The sequence below is a fragment of the Corylus avellana genome, chromosome 9 (genome assembly GCF_965113065.1).
Source record: "Corylus avellana chromosome 9, dhCorAvel1.hap1.2, whole genome shotgun sequence".
NCBI classification, from domain to species: Eukaryota; Viridiplantae; Streptophyta; class Magnoliopsida; order Fagales; family Betulaceae; genus Corylus; species Corylus avellana.
Window position 1 is genome coordinate 22,644,865 of NC_142498.1, and position 21,138 is coordinate 22,666,002.

Below are 21,138 nucleotides of genomic sequence, written 5' to 3' on the forward strand. Positions count from 1 at the left end.
GTTTGCCCTTTCGATAAACAATTGCTTACGCTGATAGCATGTTGCTTTCTAAGCCCTTTTTTTTTTCGGCTCCTTTTTGTTTCGACGCAAGCCATTTTGGAAAGAAAAACTGTAATAAAAAGAGTGATCTTCCAAGTTTGATTACACTAATTGTCCTTCCTGACAATGATTAGGGTTAAGGGTTTATTTTGAAGAATAAAGTGGGAGAAAAGGGTGCCACAGGGGTCACCTTTCTAAAGCGAGCCTCTTTTGGGGATTTTAAAAAGAACATAAGATAATGCTCACACAGTTGAAGAGCTTTATGACGAGTGAGATTCGCTTAGAAAGGTGGAACATTTATGGATATTCCGCGTCCTTCGCTCTAGTGGATCTTTGAACTTGAGATGGGCAAGTGGAGGAGATCTTGAATAGAATATGAAGACTAGCTGTTTCATCAAATAAAGTTGCACATCTCCAAATAAAATAAATCGGTCCAGGAATCGGAATGTGCGTCTACTTTTTTACACATATTGAAGGTGGGTTGCACTGATTAAAACCACTTAATTAATATATTTATAGTAGCAGAAAGTCATCAAGCCAGTGGGACAGAGTTTTCTTTCAAAATGGATTTTAAAATACATTTTTTTAATAGAATTTCCCCCAATTATTTTAATGCTATTAAAAAGCATGTTTAAGGAACAAATGACAATTTTCTAGACTGAATTGAAAAAACTTCCTCTAGTTTAGAGCAAGTAAAATTCTTTATTGTACATACAACTCTTGCATTAAAATTAAAAAGAAAAAAGAAAAAAAAAAAGTTATTTTCTTTTCGTCTTAATTGTACATCAAGAAGTGCTCTAATGGCAGTCGGGTCATTGCCTGTTACCAGCATTAGCCATACAGAAGGGAAACAGAATCAGCCTTGATGGACCAGAATCCAAACGGAAGTTATTGATGCTCTGTTTAAATGGGGCCAACATTACTGAACAGAGGTGTGAAGAAAGGTAAACTTTTTTTTTCCTTTCCTTTTCTTTTTCCTAATCAGTAGAACGTTATATACTACATGTTGGAAGCTATTCAAATATTTTTCTCTCACTAATAATACATGCAATTTCAGTATAAAAGAGAAAAAAATTAACCTACAAAAAAATTGCTTCCTACAGTTGTGATGGAGATGGATGATCTTCTCGCTGCTCCATGAGCACACATCTAGAAGGTGGACCAAACATGCTCAAAAATACCTGCGAACATAAAAGCCACGAACAGACATGGGTACTATCATTTCTCTAGGAAGGTGGATCAATGGAAACAATTATCTATCCACTTCAGTGGTCTGGGATACCCGTTTATTTATTTATTTTTTTTAAGGGAAATATTATGGACTTACTGGTAAGAATACAAGTCCATGCAAGAAACCAAGAAGGACCAATGCAAGGTACATTTGGAAGTAATAAACCTGTAAAACACAAGCAGAGAAGATATTAAAGGCACTGGAAAGTATTCGCCTATGAAACTAAAATTTAGAGGGAGTAATACCACAAAAACTTCTGTCCTTGAGAAACAAAGAACAATCACCCCAACTAGCTTTGTCAGCGTGATTCCACTGCAAAATTATGTCAAAGACATGTAAATTAGTTTTTGTCACTTCAAATTGACTGAAAACTTTGTACTGGAGCTTTGACAAGTAAGCTGGGACAACCCATATTTTGCAGCAGGGCCAAAAGGACACGAATTACATTGGATCTGAAATGTCATTTATTTGATAGACCATGGTTTAAAGGTTAACCACAAAATATAAGTTTTAGACCACGCAATTAGAAGCTGAATTCATCTATACAACTACAGTTTTTTTAATGCAATTAGAAGCTAAATTGATGAATACAACTACAGTTATTTAAGGAAGCATAACAGTCCATTTACATGTGTCAACAAGTAAAGCAAATTTCTCAGGGATCTGGACATTAGCTCTCTTGCCATTAAAAAAAAAAAAGTACCTGAAGACAGATGCCCCCATTGTACCCAGAGCCTCCTTAGTGCGTTGTTCCTTATCTCCACTGCTTACCTGTTCAAGAAATCAATAAGAATAGACTAACAAAAGGAATGTCTGTACATGGCACTACCGAAAACTGTAAAGCCAGAAAAACAAAATGTCTCAATATTCAAAAGGGGAGCCATCAGCAACTCACTAGCATAACTCTCAAAACAAATTAATTTTGTTTTTTTTTTTTTTTTTTTTTTTTTTTTAACAATTATGAAAAGCATTAAAAAGTTGAAAGTTTATGTTGGCACACACCTTTTCATAACACTTCATATTCAATGTTCAAAAAGTATAATTGTCACCATATCAAAACTCAACTCAACTAAGTCATAATCCCTACTATTTGCATCATAACACATGGCAATTTTTGAGTTTGCAGAAATCCATCAAGAAGCAATGAGAAATGCCTTCTCCAAGCAGAGAATAGAGTGAAAAACAGGAATACTGACCGAGAAAGCATGTGTCATATGCACACAAAACTCAACAGCAATGCCGACTGACATAACAAGGTTAACGACGGAGACAGCATTCAATTGGATATTCAGAATTGCCATCACACCCTGAGATCAACAAATTGGGTTGATTATAAATTAATTAAGCATAATTAACATCACCATTCTAAACGACAAAATTTGATAATTATCCAGGAAGAAAATTACCATGAGATCTACGACAATCATTGCTAACACCAGAAAAATAATTGCTGAATTCCAAAAACTACAATTAAGAATCAAAGAATGAGGAATGAGATCTCTCAGTTTATTTCAGAAAGATAAAACATTACTGTCAATAAGCTAAAATACGAAAGGCTATTATCTAAATAAATAGCTGGAAATATTAATACTGACCTGCATGTGATAATTAAACAAACAACAAACACTGCACCTGTTACACCATCAAAGAGACCCCATTAATTCTTGTAAGAAGTCAAAATAACTATGAGTCGGACCATGCACAGCTATACTAGATTATTATAAAATTTACTGGAACCTCCAAAATTTTATGTAATGAAAATCAAACCATATAGGCTAATAGTCTTCTTTTTAGTAAGTTAAGACAAACAGTCACTAAATAGTACTCTCGTCACAATCTCATCCCAAAGCTAATCTCTGATCACTTGATATTGTTTAGAGTCAGCAGTAAATTTTGTATGATTTCAAAGCTCATGCTTGTGCTTTTAACTTCAAGACCGAGACATTAAATCATTATTCTACATGTAAAATTTACATGATGAGGAAAGAATGATGTTATAGCCAGAAATACAACATCTTCCATCAAGTACCAAAAGTATAGTGAAATAGACATAGAAATCCACCCAAAAAAATGAAGTTAATTAACTATTAAAGCTCAAAAAACAAACATGCGCCTGCACACAGGCACAAAAAGTAAAGAACAAGGTTATTATGGCAATAACGTTGGAGCAGGCAATGGCACGTCTAAACTTCTAGCTGTGAAACCAAGTAGCATAGAACAAAGATCACAGTCAGGTGTCTAAGATCAATGCTGTCCTAAAATATTAAACGCAAGTCAGTCTTTCAGTGACAGAGTTCTCAAGTTAACTGACCAATGGCTATAGCAAGGTTGATTAGCGCTGTCCTCCATATGTCAAGGTATTGCTCAAAAAACATATAAAACACTGAATATGGAAAGATCTCAATCTGCACCAAAAAGGAAATGTCAGTGTAACAAGTATTGAGCCGTGCAGAATCAGATCCCAGATTGTAAAATTACTAGTACACAAAGCATTCTGTAGAATTTTTTTTCTTGTTCTAAGAGAAAGGGAGCTGACACGAAATGTTTAAGATACTGTAATTTACTGTAGGGGTATAAGTGACCCAACTATCTCAGCGTTCTATTAACAATAATATGCTGAGAACTTCCACACAACAATTTTATTTATTTATTTTTATTTTTATTTTATTTTTATTTTTTTTATGAATCATTTCCAAGCAACAATGGCACATGAAAATATAAATATCTAACTGGGAAGCCTTTTTTCAGAATTAATTTCCAGTAGAAGGAATATAATAGAGAAAGAATTGCGAGAGGTGGCACAGAAATATTACCTTCAAAGAATCAGAAACCTTTGAACTGAACTCTCGAGCAGCCCTCATTGAATTAACATAGTCAGTCTGAAAATATACTACAGGTTCTCAACGCAAGATAAGAAAGATAATAAATAACAGTTCAAATCTCATGATGATAGGCACTGTCATACCTGCTTGTTGAGGGGTGTATGATAAGTACGAAATGACGACGCTTGTATAACACCAGTCTCATATCCTGATCATTTGTGATTAATTAATTTAATACCAAATTTCACATTATGGGCCCAATAAGTACATCATTAAATGTCTAAATTTACAGGTTAATGTAAAAAAAAAAAAAAAAAAAAAAAAAAAAAAAAAAAAGAATAAATCATAGAAGAAGAAATATTCAATCCTACCCACCGTTCAGTTCCACACTACTAGTGTAAGCCCCATGGCCACCTTTAGCACAATCAGCAGAGGGTAGAGCATTCAGGAACCAGGGAAGTTTCTCCATGAATTGCACAGTAGATGGACGATCATTATGCAAATCTGAGTGACGGAAGCACTGAACAGCTCCAAAGTGGTTAGTAATTAAGACATCTCAATTTATAATTTGACAAAGAAAATTGAATAATGCTACAAAGGAATTAGATTAAAGATTCATTCTAAAGATATTTATTTAATCTACATGGTGTAAATTACCGTGGTACAGTCTTTGCATACTCCATCTAGGCCACAAATACCTCCACTTGAAGAACAGCAAGGTGGCTGGAACATAAATAAATAAATAATAATAATAAAAAACACCGTAAATTTAGTAAATTCAATGAAATGTGCAGTAGCAACACAGAAAAAATTTAATAATAATAGCTAAGTCGAGGAATTTACAGGAAAAGCGTGATCTTTGTTACAGCATGATCATTGTTATATTCTTACTATGATGGGGGATAGTGGATAAAAGAGGTACAATGTTACTCAAATTCAAAAATGGAGGTACCCCCATCATAGTTAAGCATGATAGTGGATAAAAGAGATACCCTGTTACTCAAATTCAAAAATGGAGGTACCCCCATCATAGTTAAGCATGATAGTGGATAAAAGAGATATCATGTTACTCAATGTCAAAAATGGAGGTCTCATTACCCTTAATGATAGAAAAATGTCATTCCATGGTTTCAAAGTTGAAAGAAATTCTACTGTTTTGAGAACTCATTTTGACCTAATCCCTCTATATAACCTCAATCCTTTTTAGTACAAATTCCAGTACCTCCGGGCAAGAAAGTCTAATGTCATAGATATGAGTGAACCTGATCTACACCAGTCATTAAGCCCGTAATATGCGACTAAAAAGAATGATCATAATTGAAAAAGAAAAAAAGGAACATATTTATTAGGGAACTGAACCCATTTAGGCAAAACATAACACCAGCATTCCGCATTGATGTTAGAAAAAGAAGTAAAAACTTTAAGAATGACCGCATCATAACCTGATCATCAGGAGGGCAATAACTCCCATTTGTAAACTTTCGACAGCACCCAAATGCTTCTGGAGACATCCACACAAGAAAATCATCAAGCCATGAAGCGGCAGGCTTAGCGATGTAAGTTGATTCTGGTGTTAAGGATGCTCTTGCAATCTACAGAAGCAAAAAGACAAATAATGCATATTAAAGAGAATACACTTTAAGGGGAAAACCAAAGATAAATAAGGAGCAAAAAACTAACAAACCAAACTAGTCAATCATCTCATCCTTTACAAAAGATTCACATGGATATGAATGTTTTCTACAAAACTAATAGTGCGGGTTGTAAGAAAAACATTGAACAACAACACATCAATCCATGAATTCATGTTTCATACTAATAGATAATGAACGTAATCAAATATTAGTTAATATAACAACACTGAAAAGTATTATATCATACAATAAGCCCCTTTATATTTGTTCTAAAAAAGGGTATGAAATGTGTATTTTTCTACTCCATGAGTTCAATGTAGTCAACAAATATATGATATGAAATAATTAACTAGATGAAAAAATATATCTGCTTCAATCCCATATGTCTTGCCCATTACTCCATTAGAAATGTCTCAGAATGTTTTCCACTTTGAAAAGTTAATGGATGCAGTTTTTTCCCCTAACTTATCCTTTACCTTATTAGAAAAGTCAATACCTCTTTTTTGGCTGCTTTAATTGAATTAAGTTGGGAGAGTAATTTGCAAATTGATAGCTTTATTTCAAAAACAATGCATTAAATAATGTCCCCTTAAAACCTTACTTTTCTTCAACATGGGACTGAGAGAATATTATAACTAAACTTTACTTCAAACAATTGTTTCCCAAACTAAAGGTCAGGTATAAATTTTGACAATCACATAAAACATTCCTACATTTACCCAATGGTTACGATATATAGCCAACTTATTTGCCAATAATTAGAGAATATCCAAATCTTTGAAGAAACTAAAGCTACTCTATTAATTAACCTCTAACAAACTACAGAAATAAAATTAGAAGAAACCTTAACTTTAATGTATATGTGGAGTTAAGCATAAAAAGGGCAAAGAAAAAGGAGGCATGTAAAAGAGTGCAAATAAGAACCCATTCAACACAGCCTTAAAAAATAACAACATATGCGTTGCCATGTGTGAAAGTCTGAGGTGTACTAAGTGAAATTTTTCACTTTGAAAAGTGAATGAGCAGGATGCATGGGAGGCATCTAGTATGCAGATCAAATAGTGCTCGAGAATTTCTATATCAAATTAAGAAGGTTTTACCTCACTTAAAAGGGAGTCTGAATCACATTGGCTGATGGAGCATAACTGGTTCGTATGTCTTGATTCTGAGCTGAGGAGAAGAGTAACATCAGCAATGTAGTCTTAACATAGTGACAAGTATGGATCAAAATCAAGTTTCATCCCCCATCCCCTCTTCCTTGGCTCTCACACAGACAGAGGTTAAAGTAATGTTAAAATTCCAGCAGTATCATAATTAAAGCTTCATCAAATCACACCAGCAACTAAAGGTCTGAAGATCAAATTGTAAAAAACCACAATAGGCACGATTAGGTATTGTGTCAGTGCTCCTTAGCAGCTGGCACTTGATCCTTTCCTCTTTTCATCAAGGTAGAGAACCAATGGTATGATAACAAGAATGACAAAAGAGCTACAAAGTAGATCAAATTGGAGGCAAAAGGGAAAATAATGACACTAAGATACCTATAGTTATAGTTCTTCACAACAAAGTATAGGGGTGGTCCAATTCTGAGATACTCTGAAACATTATTAAAATACCCCTGCAGAAAATTGAAATGGAGCCTTAGCATACCAAATAAATAGTTCTTCTTGAAACATATAAATAATGAAGTCAGGTAGTTAAACCTGAAGATACGATTCTCGGGGAAGAACAATCTTTTGTTCCAAACCAGGTTCAATCCTAGTGCATAATGCCTATGACATTTATAAAAAAATAAAAAAAATAAAAAAAAAATTAATTTTTTAAAAAAAGAAAAGAAAAGAGAAATTATAAGCTGAGATGCGTAGGAGGCACAAGCAGATATATAGATAATAATGTCAGAAGACTTGAGGGGGGGGGAAAGATCATGACTCACAATGCTAGCCAACGCCCATCCAAAAAAGACAGAAATGACAACTATTTTGACTCCCCAAAGACTGAGGATGGGTGCGTGGATTTCCTGGAATGCAAATTGCCAGTCAACAACATTAGAAATTAGGTAAGGAAAAAAATACAGATTGTTACCAGGAAAAAGAAATTAAAATCACCATGGAAAAAATGGTCCTTTATGAACAAATTCCCAAGTTAATAGGAATAATGTTTATTATAGTAACTAAGACTATAAATAACACTTAGCATGCTACTCAAACAGTGTCACGCCCTTGCCCTAACCACCAGAGAAGATATATTATGCATTTTGCAATACAATTTAACAGTGACTTTTACTCTCCATAAAACTGTAGCTTGTACAACATGGGGAAGTTGTAAACTTTTGGAAACACAGGTTGGATCATGACTGCTATCAGGAATACTGACCGAGACACAAGTAGTATTGAGGCATATTAGGAAAAATCTCCACAAGGATTGTAAGAGGTTTAACTGCTGCAAAATTACATTATATCTAAGATACACAATAAATTACTTTGAATTGCATAAAATAAATACATTGAGGAATATAAGGAACATACTCATATGAAATGCACACTGAATGATCAACCAGGCAAGCATAGAGTTCTGGCTTATGCTCAAGTAGCTTGACAAATCTACCAAACTATACAACTAACTATATTCATATGCTGCAGACATATCATATCAAACGATCCAAGCACAGGGTTGCATAATCAAATCAATGTTATATCCACAATCATGTTGCATGTTCACAGTACCAGAAAAGCCATTTGGAGTTTTTATGGCATGATACGGATGTGTACCCCCATTAGTTTTTTCGCTTTAGTTGCACTCTGCAAGATTATTTACACACAGTATGCATTTGGAGCTTTTTTTGGGGGGGCGGGGGGTGGGGGAGGAGGATAAGTTAATCATCTGTGACACTCAACTTTCCTCTTCAGTCCCAGTCATTGAAATAAAATTCTCTTCAGATTGCAACTAGTTGCCAAATATGTTTTAGGCCATCAATATAATCGCACAAGTGATAATAGTCATATCAGGTTAGAATAATATTTTTGATATTGCACTTGACACTGTTCAATTTTCTTTAATGAGTGGTATCATTATCTCCGAATCATACACGCAAGTCCAAAGTTACTTGAATCATTAAGATACTATTGGTTATTTTGCAGTGAACCAAATTGAGTACACAATTTGTTAATGTAGACATGACTTCCAAGGAAAATTTATGAAAAGACAGTTAATTAATTACCTTCATATATCGAACCAGCAGTCCAGGTTTTCTCTGATTAATAATACCTAAGCTTCCATAAGATAGCCTTCAATTAGATTTTAGTGTACACAAAGAAAAGAAAACAAAATCCAACATACATCAGAGTCTACAATCATACAAGGAATGGGGATAATGCATCAATTGATCATAAACTATAAAAGTAAAGGAAAACAAAATCCAACATACATCAGAGTCTACAATCATACAAGGAATGGGGATAATGCATCAATTGATCATAAACTATAAAAGTAAAGGAAACCTTTATCAGAGTCTGCATGTGGTGAAGAAACTTTTATACAAGGAAAGCAATCAACCCTCTTATCCTCGGCTCGGAGAAAGTCAAAAACTATTAAAGCAACAAAAGCAGTAACTTGCAGAAGGAAGTCCAGAAGAACGGCCAATGCTGCAAAAGAATGTGCAAATGGAATTTAAACAATTACCAAAGATAAGAGATAATGACCTAATAAAACTACAAAAACTATTTCACAGGTAAATGTTGGGATGCATGGACAATTTTAACCTGCAAACATGGAGAACACGCGGCAAGCTGGCATAGGAATAAAACTTCCAACCGCAAAAGCTAAAACCTCCGAGAGACTTGCTAGGGTTATGGATGGTCCAACTTCCACAAGAGCATTACTTATCCGTCCTTCTAAAGGCAACTCTAATGGTTGCCGCTTAACAGCATGTACCAGTATGCACATATTATCTACCCCAACCTGATATGACAAAAGACCAGCCATATAGAGATGTGATGTTGAACAAAATAATGGGAGAGGAATGGTTCACCATTTATTGATCTTCATAAACTATAACAAGGATGGACCAAAGATTGCTTTTATAGATACAACAGAACAATCAGTTAACCACGTGATGTGCATATAAGTAATGAAGAAAACATTTTTCCAATTACGTCACAATATAGAGATTAAGTACAAGAAAACAGGATTTTATGTGCAACCTTCCAGTCAAGAACATAGTAATCACAACATCAGTAGGAGAAACACATTAATGGAAAAGATAAAAGTGTCCCATACTTACAGCTAGAACAAGAAATGGAATAACTTCCATTATGATCAGCGTAGATTTTACTCCAATAGCACTAAAAAATCCAACTGATCCGAGAACAGAGAACATGACAAGCATTACTCCAAAAAGACCAAGCAATACCTGGAATCCAGCCATCATATAATATCAATTATGCAATAAATAAGTTTTCCTATATAGAAAATTTAGCATTTGAAAGACTGAAGAGCATGGCTCTATAATAGAAAACAGGTCCATCAAGGTAAAAGACAATTGAAACTATGGAAGGGAGCATACCTTAGATGAAATGTAAAAAGAATGTAAACACGGAGTATCACCCAAAGTAAGAGAGATGTAAGCAAACATCACAAGATAGCTTATCTGCAACAAAATAAGGTAGCAAACATGCACAAAAAATTATAAACTTAATAGAAAAATAAAATTTAAAGATAACAGGAGAGAAATAGCTCATGTACAGGACTATACAATCAAGAGTTCAATATAAATTAGTTCAGAAATATTATGAAAATTATTTCTACAAAAAAATGTTTTATGAAAAGAGGGGGGAAAGACAAACCGACCAATATAGTAATGGCATCTGCAGTACTTTCTCTTTTCAATTCTTCCTCAATGGAGCTTTCCGATGAAAAAGAAAGAGTCAAATTTTTAGATTGCACCATCGGCAACAACTCATCCTATCACCAAAAAAAAAAAAAGTGAGTGAATAAATATAAGTTATCAAGAGAAAATGCAGCAAAAAGGTGTTATAATATAAATTAAATGATTAAATTTATCTTTTCTTATAAGTTTAAACTTTTGGGACAAGTGGTGATTTAACAAAGTATGAAAGCCAAAGTTTATGAGCTCGAATCTTGATTTTGTCATTCACCTCCCATATCAATTAAATATTCTACATGCTGGGTTCCACCAATTAAGGAAAAGTTTGAACCCACATGTAAGGGGGAGTGTTAAGAGTATAAATTAAATGATTAAATTCATCTCCTCCTATAAGCTTAAACTTTTGGAACAAGTAGTAATTTAACAAAATGAGCTCTCATACTTAACTCACCAACAAATTAGTAATGCTAAATGCATGAATACATATACAGTCATATCATATGAGCAGTTCAGAATAAGCAACCCTGCTTCCTAAAGCAGGTTCTCAAGATAGTAACATACTTGATATAACTTTCCACATAATGTGTGTTTTTCTTGTAGTGAAAACATTGCAGACAAGTCTAATAATACTTAAAGAGTAGCACATAAGAAAAGAACAACGCACACAAGTAAGAAACAACCACTGAAAGGACAAAATTACTAAGAAAAAACCTTCACTAACTGAATAAAAGCCTTCTCCCAAGCCACTGCCCTTTGAGTTACATTAACTTCTTTATCAATAGCATTGTTTACAGGATAAGTTACCATAAATGCAGAAGCCTGTCATGGAAATATCACTCTAGGGTCATGCTTCAATAATCGAATTAAGTTTCAACTTAAAAGGGATGAATAGATTACCTCAGAAAAATTGTTCCCAGGGAAACCTCCTAATGCAGTGCTTGGATCTAGAGGAGCCTTAAATGCACTCATACATGTGTCTGCAGAGGAATAATGCTGAAAGAGGAGAATACATAAGTGTCAACTTGGAAAAGGAAAAAGTTATCAAGTCTAGACATAGAGGCTAAATAATTATTTCATCATGGCTAGGGATCAAGAGTCTCTTCAGAGTCATCAGGTAAAGTTCAAAAGAAATAGACCGAGAAGCTAGGAGAAAAGAAACAAAAGGATAGCTATTAGCATACTAATACATGAGGTAGGTCTATCTCACATTATAGCACTACTATCCAAACTCACGAATAATAAATGATTAAACACTCCATCCATCCTATATTGTTTGTCCTCCTAAAAAGATCCAACTCTTAAAGGACATAATTTAAATGAATTGTTTTTGAAATAAAAATTTACCAATTCATAGAATTAACTTTCTTAATTTAAACTCAAATAAAGCAAACAAAAACGGGCATTCACTTTTCAAAGTAAATAATGAGTTAGGAAAGTTACTAAAATTGTGTCCATTTATTTTTCAAAGTGGCCAATATTTTGGGACATCCTAAACTAGAATAGTGGACAAATAGTATGGGGCGGAGGCAATGTATATAAATTAATTTTAACATCAAACAGAAATGTCAATACAATTTCAGAGGGAAATTTATTTTTTTCTACAGGACAAAAAAAAATAAAAAATAAAAAAATAATAATAATAATAATAGTTCCGATTTCGACATACATTTCACCTAAATTAGGTGAGAGTATTAGATGTCAAATATGAGCAGTTGGGTTGGAAACAGCTGTACCAGTATCCAGTCCATTTCCGTGCCTGTTATTTGTAACAAATGTCACCCCCAATACTATGTATCCAATACTTTGCTACTCAATATCAATCCATACAAGCAAACATATAATGGAACTCTCCAAACTAAATGAAAATTGTGCCAGAAAATTGCATTCTCTGGCAGCTGATTTTGGAAGTGAAAGCCCAAACCAACTTCGTAGAAAAAGCTGATCAAAATTCTAGGCATGCAAACATATAGAACAGAAGAGACAACATGAAGATGAAATGACCAATACATACCTCAAAACAATACTTCAGGTGTTCAACTCCCCCAAAATCATCATAATTTTTAACATCCATTTTAAAATACTGTCATAAAAAGAGAAAAGAGTAGGAAAAGGCATATTAATCTCATTATGTCAAATATACTTCTCAAAATAAAAGAAAAAAAAAATAGCACTTCAACAAAGACAGTTCAAAAATAGTTGAAATTCTTAGCAAGATGAAATAGCAAGTTGTAAAATAGAGATATGTTACAATTACGCAATAAAAAGAGAACACGGCAAGCAATATTAGATGCATGCATGCCCAACAACCACACATTTGAAGTGGCTGCTTTATATTTCAAATAAAAAAAATAAAAAAGAAATATTAGGTCTTGCCAATGTCAATTCAAGTTCTACACAGAATGTTGCCGCTGTATCTACAAGCCTCAAAGGAAAAAAGGAAATAAATAAAAATATAAGATGCTTCTAGGTTGGTCCTATGGACATAGATATAAGCATAGGCTATTTATTACAGTATCCCGTCTTCAATTGACTCCTATAAGAGTTCCTTTAAAGCCTATAAAAAGGCACAGAGCACAAATAAAATTGATGAGGACATGTTAATTGCATATCATGAAAAACAAAAACAAAAAAACAAAAAAAGTTATACAAGTTCTATCACTAGAGTCTATTATGTGCACCACCCAAATACAGACCACCAATTTTACCTGTAGAACACTTTGAGTGGCACAATCTTGGTCCAGTGGCTTCATACAAATATCACTGAGACTTATCATTGATCCTGAATAATTTGCACGAATTCCATCAACCTGAAAAATATGAGTATTTGGAAATTATATTAATAAAAAAAAAAAATCCAATGCAAGTCACATAATCAAGTTATATCTAAAAGGCAATACCAGAACAGGTACCTTCTTTTGTATTTCAAACAGTAACTTAATGTTGTCATCTGTCACAATACTTGGTATTTTACCATCCACCGCATCTGGAATTGTTGCCAATATGATCTATAAAAAAAATACCAACATTGTTAGCTCTTCAAAACTTAAATAAATACTACAAATCCTCCCACAGTGGTGTTGTCTCAGAAATTAAAAAAGGTGAGCACTGTTATCAACTCCATCGCATTGTAGCACAATTAAATTACCATTTCACACAGAACCTTGATAAAATATTGCATTTAGTACAGTCAAAACACATTCTAAGAAAAGGACCCTTTAAAAACCATAGATATCATGGTTCGACAATCACAATCCCACCCCCCACCCAAAGAAGACCTTAAAATTAGCAAAGGTTTGTTGTATACGAATATTCTTCAATGTACGAAAGGAAATAAACAAGAGCATAGGTGTATCGGTGCTTATGCACTCAAACATAATAATAAATCAATAAATAAAATGCTACAAATACAAAACAAAATAATAAAACAGCTGTAGTGAATTCTACTCAAACAAGATTCTATACACTAAAAACCATTCAAGGGCAACATCCATTAATAGTACCAGCAAAGACTGTATTTGGATCTCCTAAAGGCCTTAAAGGCAGTGTTAAGTGTTAACCCCATAAACCTATTAGCTTCTAGACCTAATGAAAGTATGAGAAGAAACTAGATAAAGTGACAAATAAATAAACAATAAAAAACTAGAATTAAGTAGAACCTGTTCAATTCTGTAAAAGGGAGCTAGGTGTGTGTCGAAAAATCGTTTCTCCTCTGCAGCTTTACTCCCAGGCCCTACCCATAGCTGAAACAGTGCATAAACAAAAGTTGACACACATATGCAACACAAATAAGTAGAAACAGTAAGATACTAAGAATTGAAAGTACAGAACTTGTAAGCCTTGTGAAACAACTGCCAACAGAAATTGGAATATAACACATTGATAGTGGCTTCTAAATAAAGTATAATCTACTCTCTCTTAGGACAATATTGGCCCCAAACATTTTTTATCTAATTCGCATTTTTTGTTGTTGAAAATTTTTCAAATCATTACTCCCAAATTTGTATTAGTATCTTGACACACATTCGCAGTAGTTCATCAAAGTTTCTGAATTCTTTCTACAAAATTTATTTAAAATTCTCATCAACAGTGGCACAAAAACCTTTGCTCTATTCCAGGAAATAGTTCAGAATAAAAGTCCACAAAATGTTTTGAAGTCCTGGAACTCTCCCTATGCTTCTTAAATGAGATGAATGGCGTTAGTATTACACAAAGTATTTTTGTACCAAATCGAATATGATCCTGGCCATGTCATGAATAAGTTTGTAGAGCACTCATACAGGAGATTGGATTCCTCCACAAGGAAAAGTGCAATGATGAGAAAACACAAAGACTTAATACCATGTGGCAAATTCAAGCAAATTTGAGAATGATAGGAGTTCACAATAGGGCCTTAAACAAAGCATTAGAAAGAAAAGCGAAACAGAGTCTGTTCACAAATCATACCTTTTCAGGCCGTGTCTCCACCTTGAAACGGATTAGACCCAAACAAAGTAAAAGAACCATAGCCAACGATGAACACAAAACTAAGGTTGGATTTCTTGCAACCCATGTTCCATATTTCCTGAACATGACAATATATACACAATGTCAAAAATCATTCTGCCTATACCAACATAAGCCTTAGTGCCATGGCAGTGACCTGAAAAAGTTTGACATGTATCCTTGCACAACTGAGAGTTGGATCCCATTTCTAATTTGTGGAGCATCTTCAAGCATCTGATAATAAAAGAAACTTGTGATAAGATTATCCAACAAAAGGACAGAACACAAACTAACATTAAAATAAATAAGAGTATAACTTTTTTTTTGGAGGCAAATGGAAAATTTTGGAATAATAGAAGCATAAATATTTCAGAATCAATGCATGTGCCAGTTAATGAGAATAGCCGATAAATAATCAAAAACATATTTTGGTTGCTGACGAAGTGATTCTGCAAAATCAGACAAAAAAATCTGAAAAGGAAAAGTAAAAAATCAGATACATGAGCATGGAGTGGATAGTAACTTCAGCATCCTTTGTTTCCTTACTAACAGCACCCCCCGCCCCCCCCAAGCTACGCAAAGCTATATTGAGTTCAATTATCACATAAATAATCCATAAGATCCACATGAGGAAACATTGAGGACACTTGAAGAATTCTAGGTAGAGACCATGATAAGAATATTCCCCAATCAATGGCAGGGAATATATATTTCATAGAAAGGAAATCCCATATGGAAAATTATAGTCAAAAGGTACAGCTGGAGACAGTGAGGAAGAGCAAATGGGGGAAAAAAAGAATTAAATTATCAATGATACGGCAGCAATACCACATTTGGCTCGTGCTCTCTTTATATATTCACTCTTCCTAGTTCTAATCCAATGATTACGACATCAAAATACCCCCAACTCATACTCATGTAAATAACATTTTTGAAATGCACTGGAGCCACCTACTATAACTGTAAATTACTGTCTCTAAACTTTTGAATAATGGCCGGTGAATTTATTTATTTTTCCTTTCTAACCAAAGCTAGTGACCAATGAGACTTGCACTCAAGTTGAATAGTTAGATTTGATTACTATAAAAGGATAATGGTTAAATAACTGGGAATTGGTGGCAAATCAGTATGCACCTGCATGGGGAGGTTCTCATCCTTTTGCCTGTTAACAGAATGGAGTTGACCAGCAATTGTGGCATTCAAGAAATGTTTTGTTCTAGGATGTGGTTTCCTTTCTCTTGCCCGATGAAATAAACCCCATCCTAAAAACATAGAAACCAATATGATATACAGGATTGCTAAAGCAAAGTCAACACATTTGGCCTGCAGTTGGCAAACAATGAAATCATGTTAGCGAAGCCATCTATGTTAAAGTCACACAACTAAAAGTGCCTATGAGTACTTGCGTTGAAATGAACATATAAATCACAGCAACTGCTAAACTAGAGTACAATATGTTCTCTCACCTTAAGAGACCCAATTCTCACTGAACAAGCTCCTCTTTTATGCAAAGCAGGAGGAGCTGTATTAGAGCAGACTGGAGATGAAGGGCAATCACCACATGAACAGCCTAGTGAAATATCACCACATGAATAAGTAGAAACATTCATAGGTTTCATTCCAGATGACTCAGTAACATCTGAATGGAATTTAATGGCATATGGTGAACCCGGCACATTTAATTCTGCTCGTCTTCCAATAAAAGCAAACCACTCTGCAACAAAAATTACAGCATCAGCACTGCAACTTATAGATATCAAAGCACTTAACGCCACAAAGACCACATTCTCCCTCGCTATTAAGTGACCAAAAAATAAACAGATACATAAGGTAAGGAAGGAGTCTTATTCGTCTATGATGCTCCTATACATGCATAACTAATCAAAGAGATTCTAGTTTCTTCTTAAAATCCAACATTTATTATTATAAAACTGTGGGGGTTTTCCATCAAATTATTTTTGAGCAATCACGTTAAGGGAAAAAAAATAAAAAGACAGAAGAGCTACCGGTTTTGAATTTTTTTTTTTTTTTTGGGAGGGGGGGGGGGGGGGGGGTGTTCAAAAAGCGTTTGGTAAGAAGTATTTCTTGATGGGGGCCATATTAGAGAAAATGTTTTATGTCGGGTCCGCTCAAAAATATTGTTTGGATGTGTTTACAAAAGAAAAAAAAAAAAAAAAAAAAAAAAAAAAAGACTGAGATGGCAATCTCTCTCCAATCTGTTTTAATCACCACCTGCTTTCTCAAAACATTCCTATGAGGTAAAAAGTTTTCTAAAAAAGTGTTTAAGTTTTTTGAATTATTTGTTAATGATTTTGATAAAAGTGAGTTTTTGGTATTAAAACAGAAAAGTGTTTTCAAGACTGTTATCAAATGAGGCCAATCTTTTCCTAGTCATTGAGGGCTCATAAACCAAGGCTTCAAATTTGTCTCCTTCTTCCTAACCCCACATTGCACTCCACAAATCGAAATTGCCACTTTAAGTTTTAAGCAATTACACAAACCTTAGAAATCTTTGATCAGATAAGTCTCCAATTACACTCTTTTATAATGTCATTTCTCCTGACATAATCACTTTCCAACCACTCATACAGCCTTTTTAAGGCCCATAATTTTATAATCAGATAAAGATTTTCATTTACGCTATCTGTACTCTCCCATTCTTAGACTTATTTCGTATGCAACTCTCTAACCAAAGAATATCTCATTCCATAACATTTAAAAAGAGACGCTAAGATGACCAGTCACTCCTTGTAAGGTAACTTTAGAGAGCTATGGAACCACATATCCACTGAAGTTATCAACCAGGTCTTTCATGTCAGCACTTTGAGCTCTTTCTCAATCATAGAGACTAGAGTAGTGCCCTTCCTACTAATGGCAAAGCTGAATGGAAACTGCCTAACTACACTTACTCTGTGAAAGTGAAGGATGTCAAAGTACATGCTTAGAACCTTGGACCATGTCATGACATAAGGATAAAGGAAATCATGACTAATTGAGCATCCACTTCCAAAACTCCAACAGTGTTAAAATATTAAGGAAGTTGCGTACATTTTCAATCCAAAAGCAAGTTTTTGGAAAATCAATTCCTTCCAAAGATGGTGGGTTTACAAATAACCGCCAATCCATTCTCAAACAATCAAGTACATGGATACCCTTTAAAAGTTCATATTCATAAACATGATTTATAGAATAGACATCTTATTGGCTATTCGTTGTTCCCCATCACGGCTTAAAACCATTGCATCTATATGTACATATAAGTGAGAGAGAGAGAGAGAGAGAGAGAGAGAGAGAGAGAGAGAGAGAGCTTTAGGTTTCAATTTCAAAAGGATCAGATTACCTTTAAAGTTTTGAGCACCAGCACCAATAAATTCTAAAGCTCGAGAATTCATGGTACCAAACTTTACATCATTGCAAGAGTCGTATAACCCTTCACCAAAACCATCAGTTATAAAAAAATCAATCCCATCCACGGTCAAGTTGTTATTAACCTGAAAAAGAATAAGTCACAAAATAAAGTTACACTTTTACATACACAAGTATGTCAGTCTCCAATGAGACGTATATATATCTAACAATCACCTCATCAAACAATAACCAAAGCTTTAGTCTAATTCTCTCTAGCAAAACCAACTTGTATCCAACAGAAAATATTGCATGATAAGGGGCACAACATAATGACAACACGAAGACCTCTCTGCAATTGTGACCAGGAAGAATAAGTGGGAATTCCTGACCTTGGAAACAGAAGTCACATTGATAAATAAACTCTGATTTGGAGAGCACGTAAGCTCGCAGAACAGGTTTAAAAAGTTTCTCAAGCATGCTGGACAACCTACAAGAAAAGGTATTGCCTGCAAAAAAGTATTAATATTGAGATTATATATTATTATACTGTGGGCGCTGGAAAGCTTGTAAAGAAGGAACAAGATGAACAACGATATCTGAATAGGCTTTGAAACTCAGCAGGGCTCACACTCAAGTCCCAAAGAATTAATGAAAATCAGTAAATATAAGGAGCATTTGTAAGATAGGCACAATATTCACTGATAATCAAATCAAGATTCACATATCTCTATGGAACAAAAAAATTCTGCTGCCATTTAGAACAAAACATAAGACTGCTGGCTTAGAAAATAAATGAACCTAAAGAAGTTGATATGTGTCATTCAAACTCTAACAAACATCAGGCAGTGGAAAACAGTAAACCAAGACTGTCGTAGGTGTAGAAATTGCAATGAAGATAAATTAGAAATAGGCATTTACAACGAACTTTTCAAACAAGTAAGAAATATGAATTATCACATAGAATACCATATGATGCTGGACAAAAGAAGGAGCAACAAATCTCAGCCAAAGTAACAATAATTAGATATCAAATAATGAGTCAGGATATAAATCATAGAGTTCAATAAAAATCTTACTTGCTGGACTTGTGTCCGTAATGTGTCGAACTGATATTCTGTACAACAGACATTGCCAGTGATTGTTGGGCATAAACTTTGGATCTTTGATGAAAGCAACTCGTCCGGCTGGTAAGCATAACCATACATTTCAGGTAAGGCATTCACAGGTTAAAAACAAAAAACCTTGAAACTAACAGAACCAGAAGCAAGGTAGACTGGTACCTACTCTGTTTTCGAAACAGGGATCAACCCACTAACCCAACAACACTACATATATTTGACAGCAAACCGAAACGCATATACACATATATACATACAAGACAATTATAATAATAGTAAAGTAAGAAGTCTAGCTCAATTACTCGAGAGCTAAAACAGAGACAGCAATAGACAATGCGAACAAATACCTTCATAGCAGGGGAACCGAAAGGACAGTTCAAAACTTTTCCATCTTTACGTTTTCCACAAATGTCATACATCGCACAATAATCTTCAGAATGCTTTACCCTAAACAACATAAAAGAAATTAGAAATTATCAACTTCTTAAATAAAATCAAATTCTTTCAGAACATTTTGCAAAGATATGGACCATATGGTCAGAAATTCTAAACCACAACAGAGTATGTGTAATACAGAAGCAGGGCATGCCGGCATGGCAATTTTTCATAGCATGCAGTTTGCAGCGGGGCAAAATATATACAAGTACATATAAAGCCTGCTCACCCTGATGTGGCACTGGACGTGACAAGAAACCGGGCATCGGACCTCTCTGCACTCACAACAGATGAGGTGACTAAGACCTGCACATATAATGCTCAAATTCAGCGAAATTAATCCAAGAGAGCGATCCATTCCCTTCCATCTCTACAATTTTTGAAGTTACACGAAACGCGTGCCATCCCGAAACTCAAATTCAAGTTACTGCAAACTTAAAACTCCTTTTTGGTTACCGAGAAAAGAAAGAAAGAGAGCAAGAAAAGGCATGGCGTTTGGTCCTCAGTCATTTCCTCGCAAACCAAACAATCAACAAAAAGAGATGAAAAAAAAAAAAAAGAAAAAAAGAAATGAAAAGAAAAGGAAAAAAGAAAGAACCAAAAATCGGAGAAAAAGTTGAGACAAAAAGAAGAAAAGTAACAGAAAGGGAAGGAAAAGGAAAATCGAGAATCGAGCAAGAACATCGTGGGCGGAGTTCTTGCCTGGAACAAAGAAACTGAAGCGAGAAACCCTAGAAGAAGCCCCATTGTTCTGCTCCAGCTCCAGATTCTCATTTGAACCACGAGCTATGCGTTTCACTCTGTGTGCGAGAGAAAGAGTGCGAGTGAAAATAAAAGGCGAGAGCCGTTGAAGTCGTACTCAGAGTGTGAGAGAGTCCAAAACCGTATTTATAGTTACTGTAACTCCTGGGAAAGCTATATATCTGGCCTCTTGACGTAGGCAACTTCCACGGTTTTCCAAGGTACTTACATCTATTTGTTACACTGGATTATTTTACATTTTTGCCCTTGCTTTCGGTCCGTTTGTCGGAGGGGTCTTCATATTCTTTATTCTGGAATGTTTTTTTTAGGTAAGATAAAATTTTATTGAAAAAGAATAACTAAATACATAAAAGGGGAGGAACTTGAAAGCCTCAACAAGCATTAC

General features: G+C 34.5%; 1 protein-coding gene across 1 annotated transcript; it reads right to left on the minus strand.

Annotated features, from left to right (window-relative positions):
* Nucleotides 1-897: 897 nt before the first annotated feature.
* LOC132189085 (uncharacterized) lies at nucleotides 898-20,858 on the minus strand. The gene is made up of 39 exons (XM_059603593.2): nucleotides 20,694-20,858; nucleotides 20,221-20,297; nucleotides 19,904-20,003; nucleotides 19,515-19,622; nucleotides 18,828-18,944; nucleotides 18,431-18,581; nucleotides 16,557-16,804; nucleotides 16,225-16,413; nucleotides 15,248-15,324; nucleotides 15,052-15,169; nucleotides 14,265-14,348; nucleotides 13,518-13,613; nucleotides 13,314-13,415; nucleotides 12,620-12,688; nucleotides 11,506-11,601; nucleotides 11,320-11,427; nucleotides 10,572-10,685; nucleotides 10,288-10,371; nucleotides 10,006-10,134; nucleotides 9,485-9,683; nucleotides 9,224-9,367; nucleotides 8,944-8,990; nucleotides 7,660-7,743; nucleotides 7,430-7,498; nucleotides 7,268-7,344; nucleotides 6,827-6,896; nucleotides 5,535-5,684; nucleotides 4,750-4,815; nucleotides 4,468-4,612; nucleotides 4,236-4,300; nucleotides 4,084-4,149; nucleotides 3,582-3,675; nucleotides 2,866-2,902; nucleotides 2,677-2,734; nucleotides 2,467-2,577; nucleotides 1,974-2,041; nucleotides 1,516-1,582; nucleotides 1,367-1,435; nucleotides 898-1,220 (listed from the first exon to the last, which is right to left on the minus strand). The coding sequence occupies exons 1-39, from the start codon at nucleotides 20,763-20,765 to the stop codon at nucleotides 1,137-1,139; spliced, it is 3,909 nt and encodes a 1,302-aa protein (XP_059459576.2). The 5' UTR covers nucleotides 20,766-20,858; the 3' UTR covers nucleotides 898-1,136.
* Between the last annotated feature and the right edge of the window lie 280 nt (nucleotides 20,859-21,138).

What these genes read in the sequence shown, in the direction of transcription:
- LOC132189085 (XM_059603593.2), bottom strand. Translation starts at nt 20,765, where the DNA reads ATGAGAATCTGGAGCTGGAGCAGAACAATGGGGCTTCTTCTAGGGTTT. An exon ending in TGTTTGAAATACAAAAGAAG is followed by an intron (nt 13,416 to 13,517) that starts GTACCTGTTCTG and finishes CATATTTTTCAG; the next exon opens with GTTGATGGAATTCGTGCAAA. An exon ending in ACCTGAAGTATTGTTTTGAG is followed by an intron (nt 11,602 to 12,619) that starts GTATGTATTGGT and finishes CTCCTCTTTCAG; the next exon opens with CATTATTCCTCTGCAGACAC.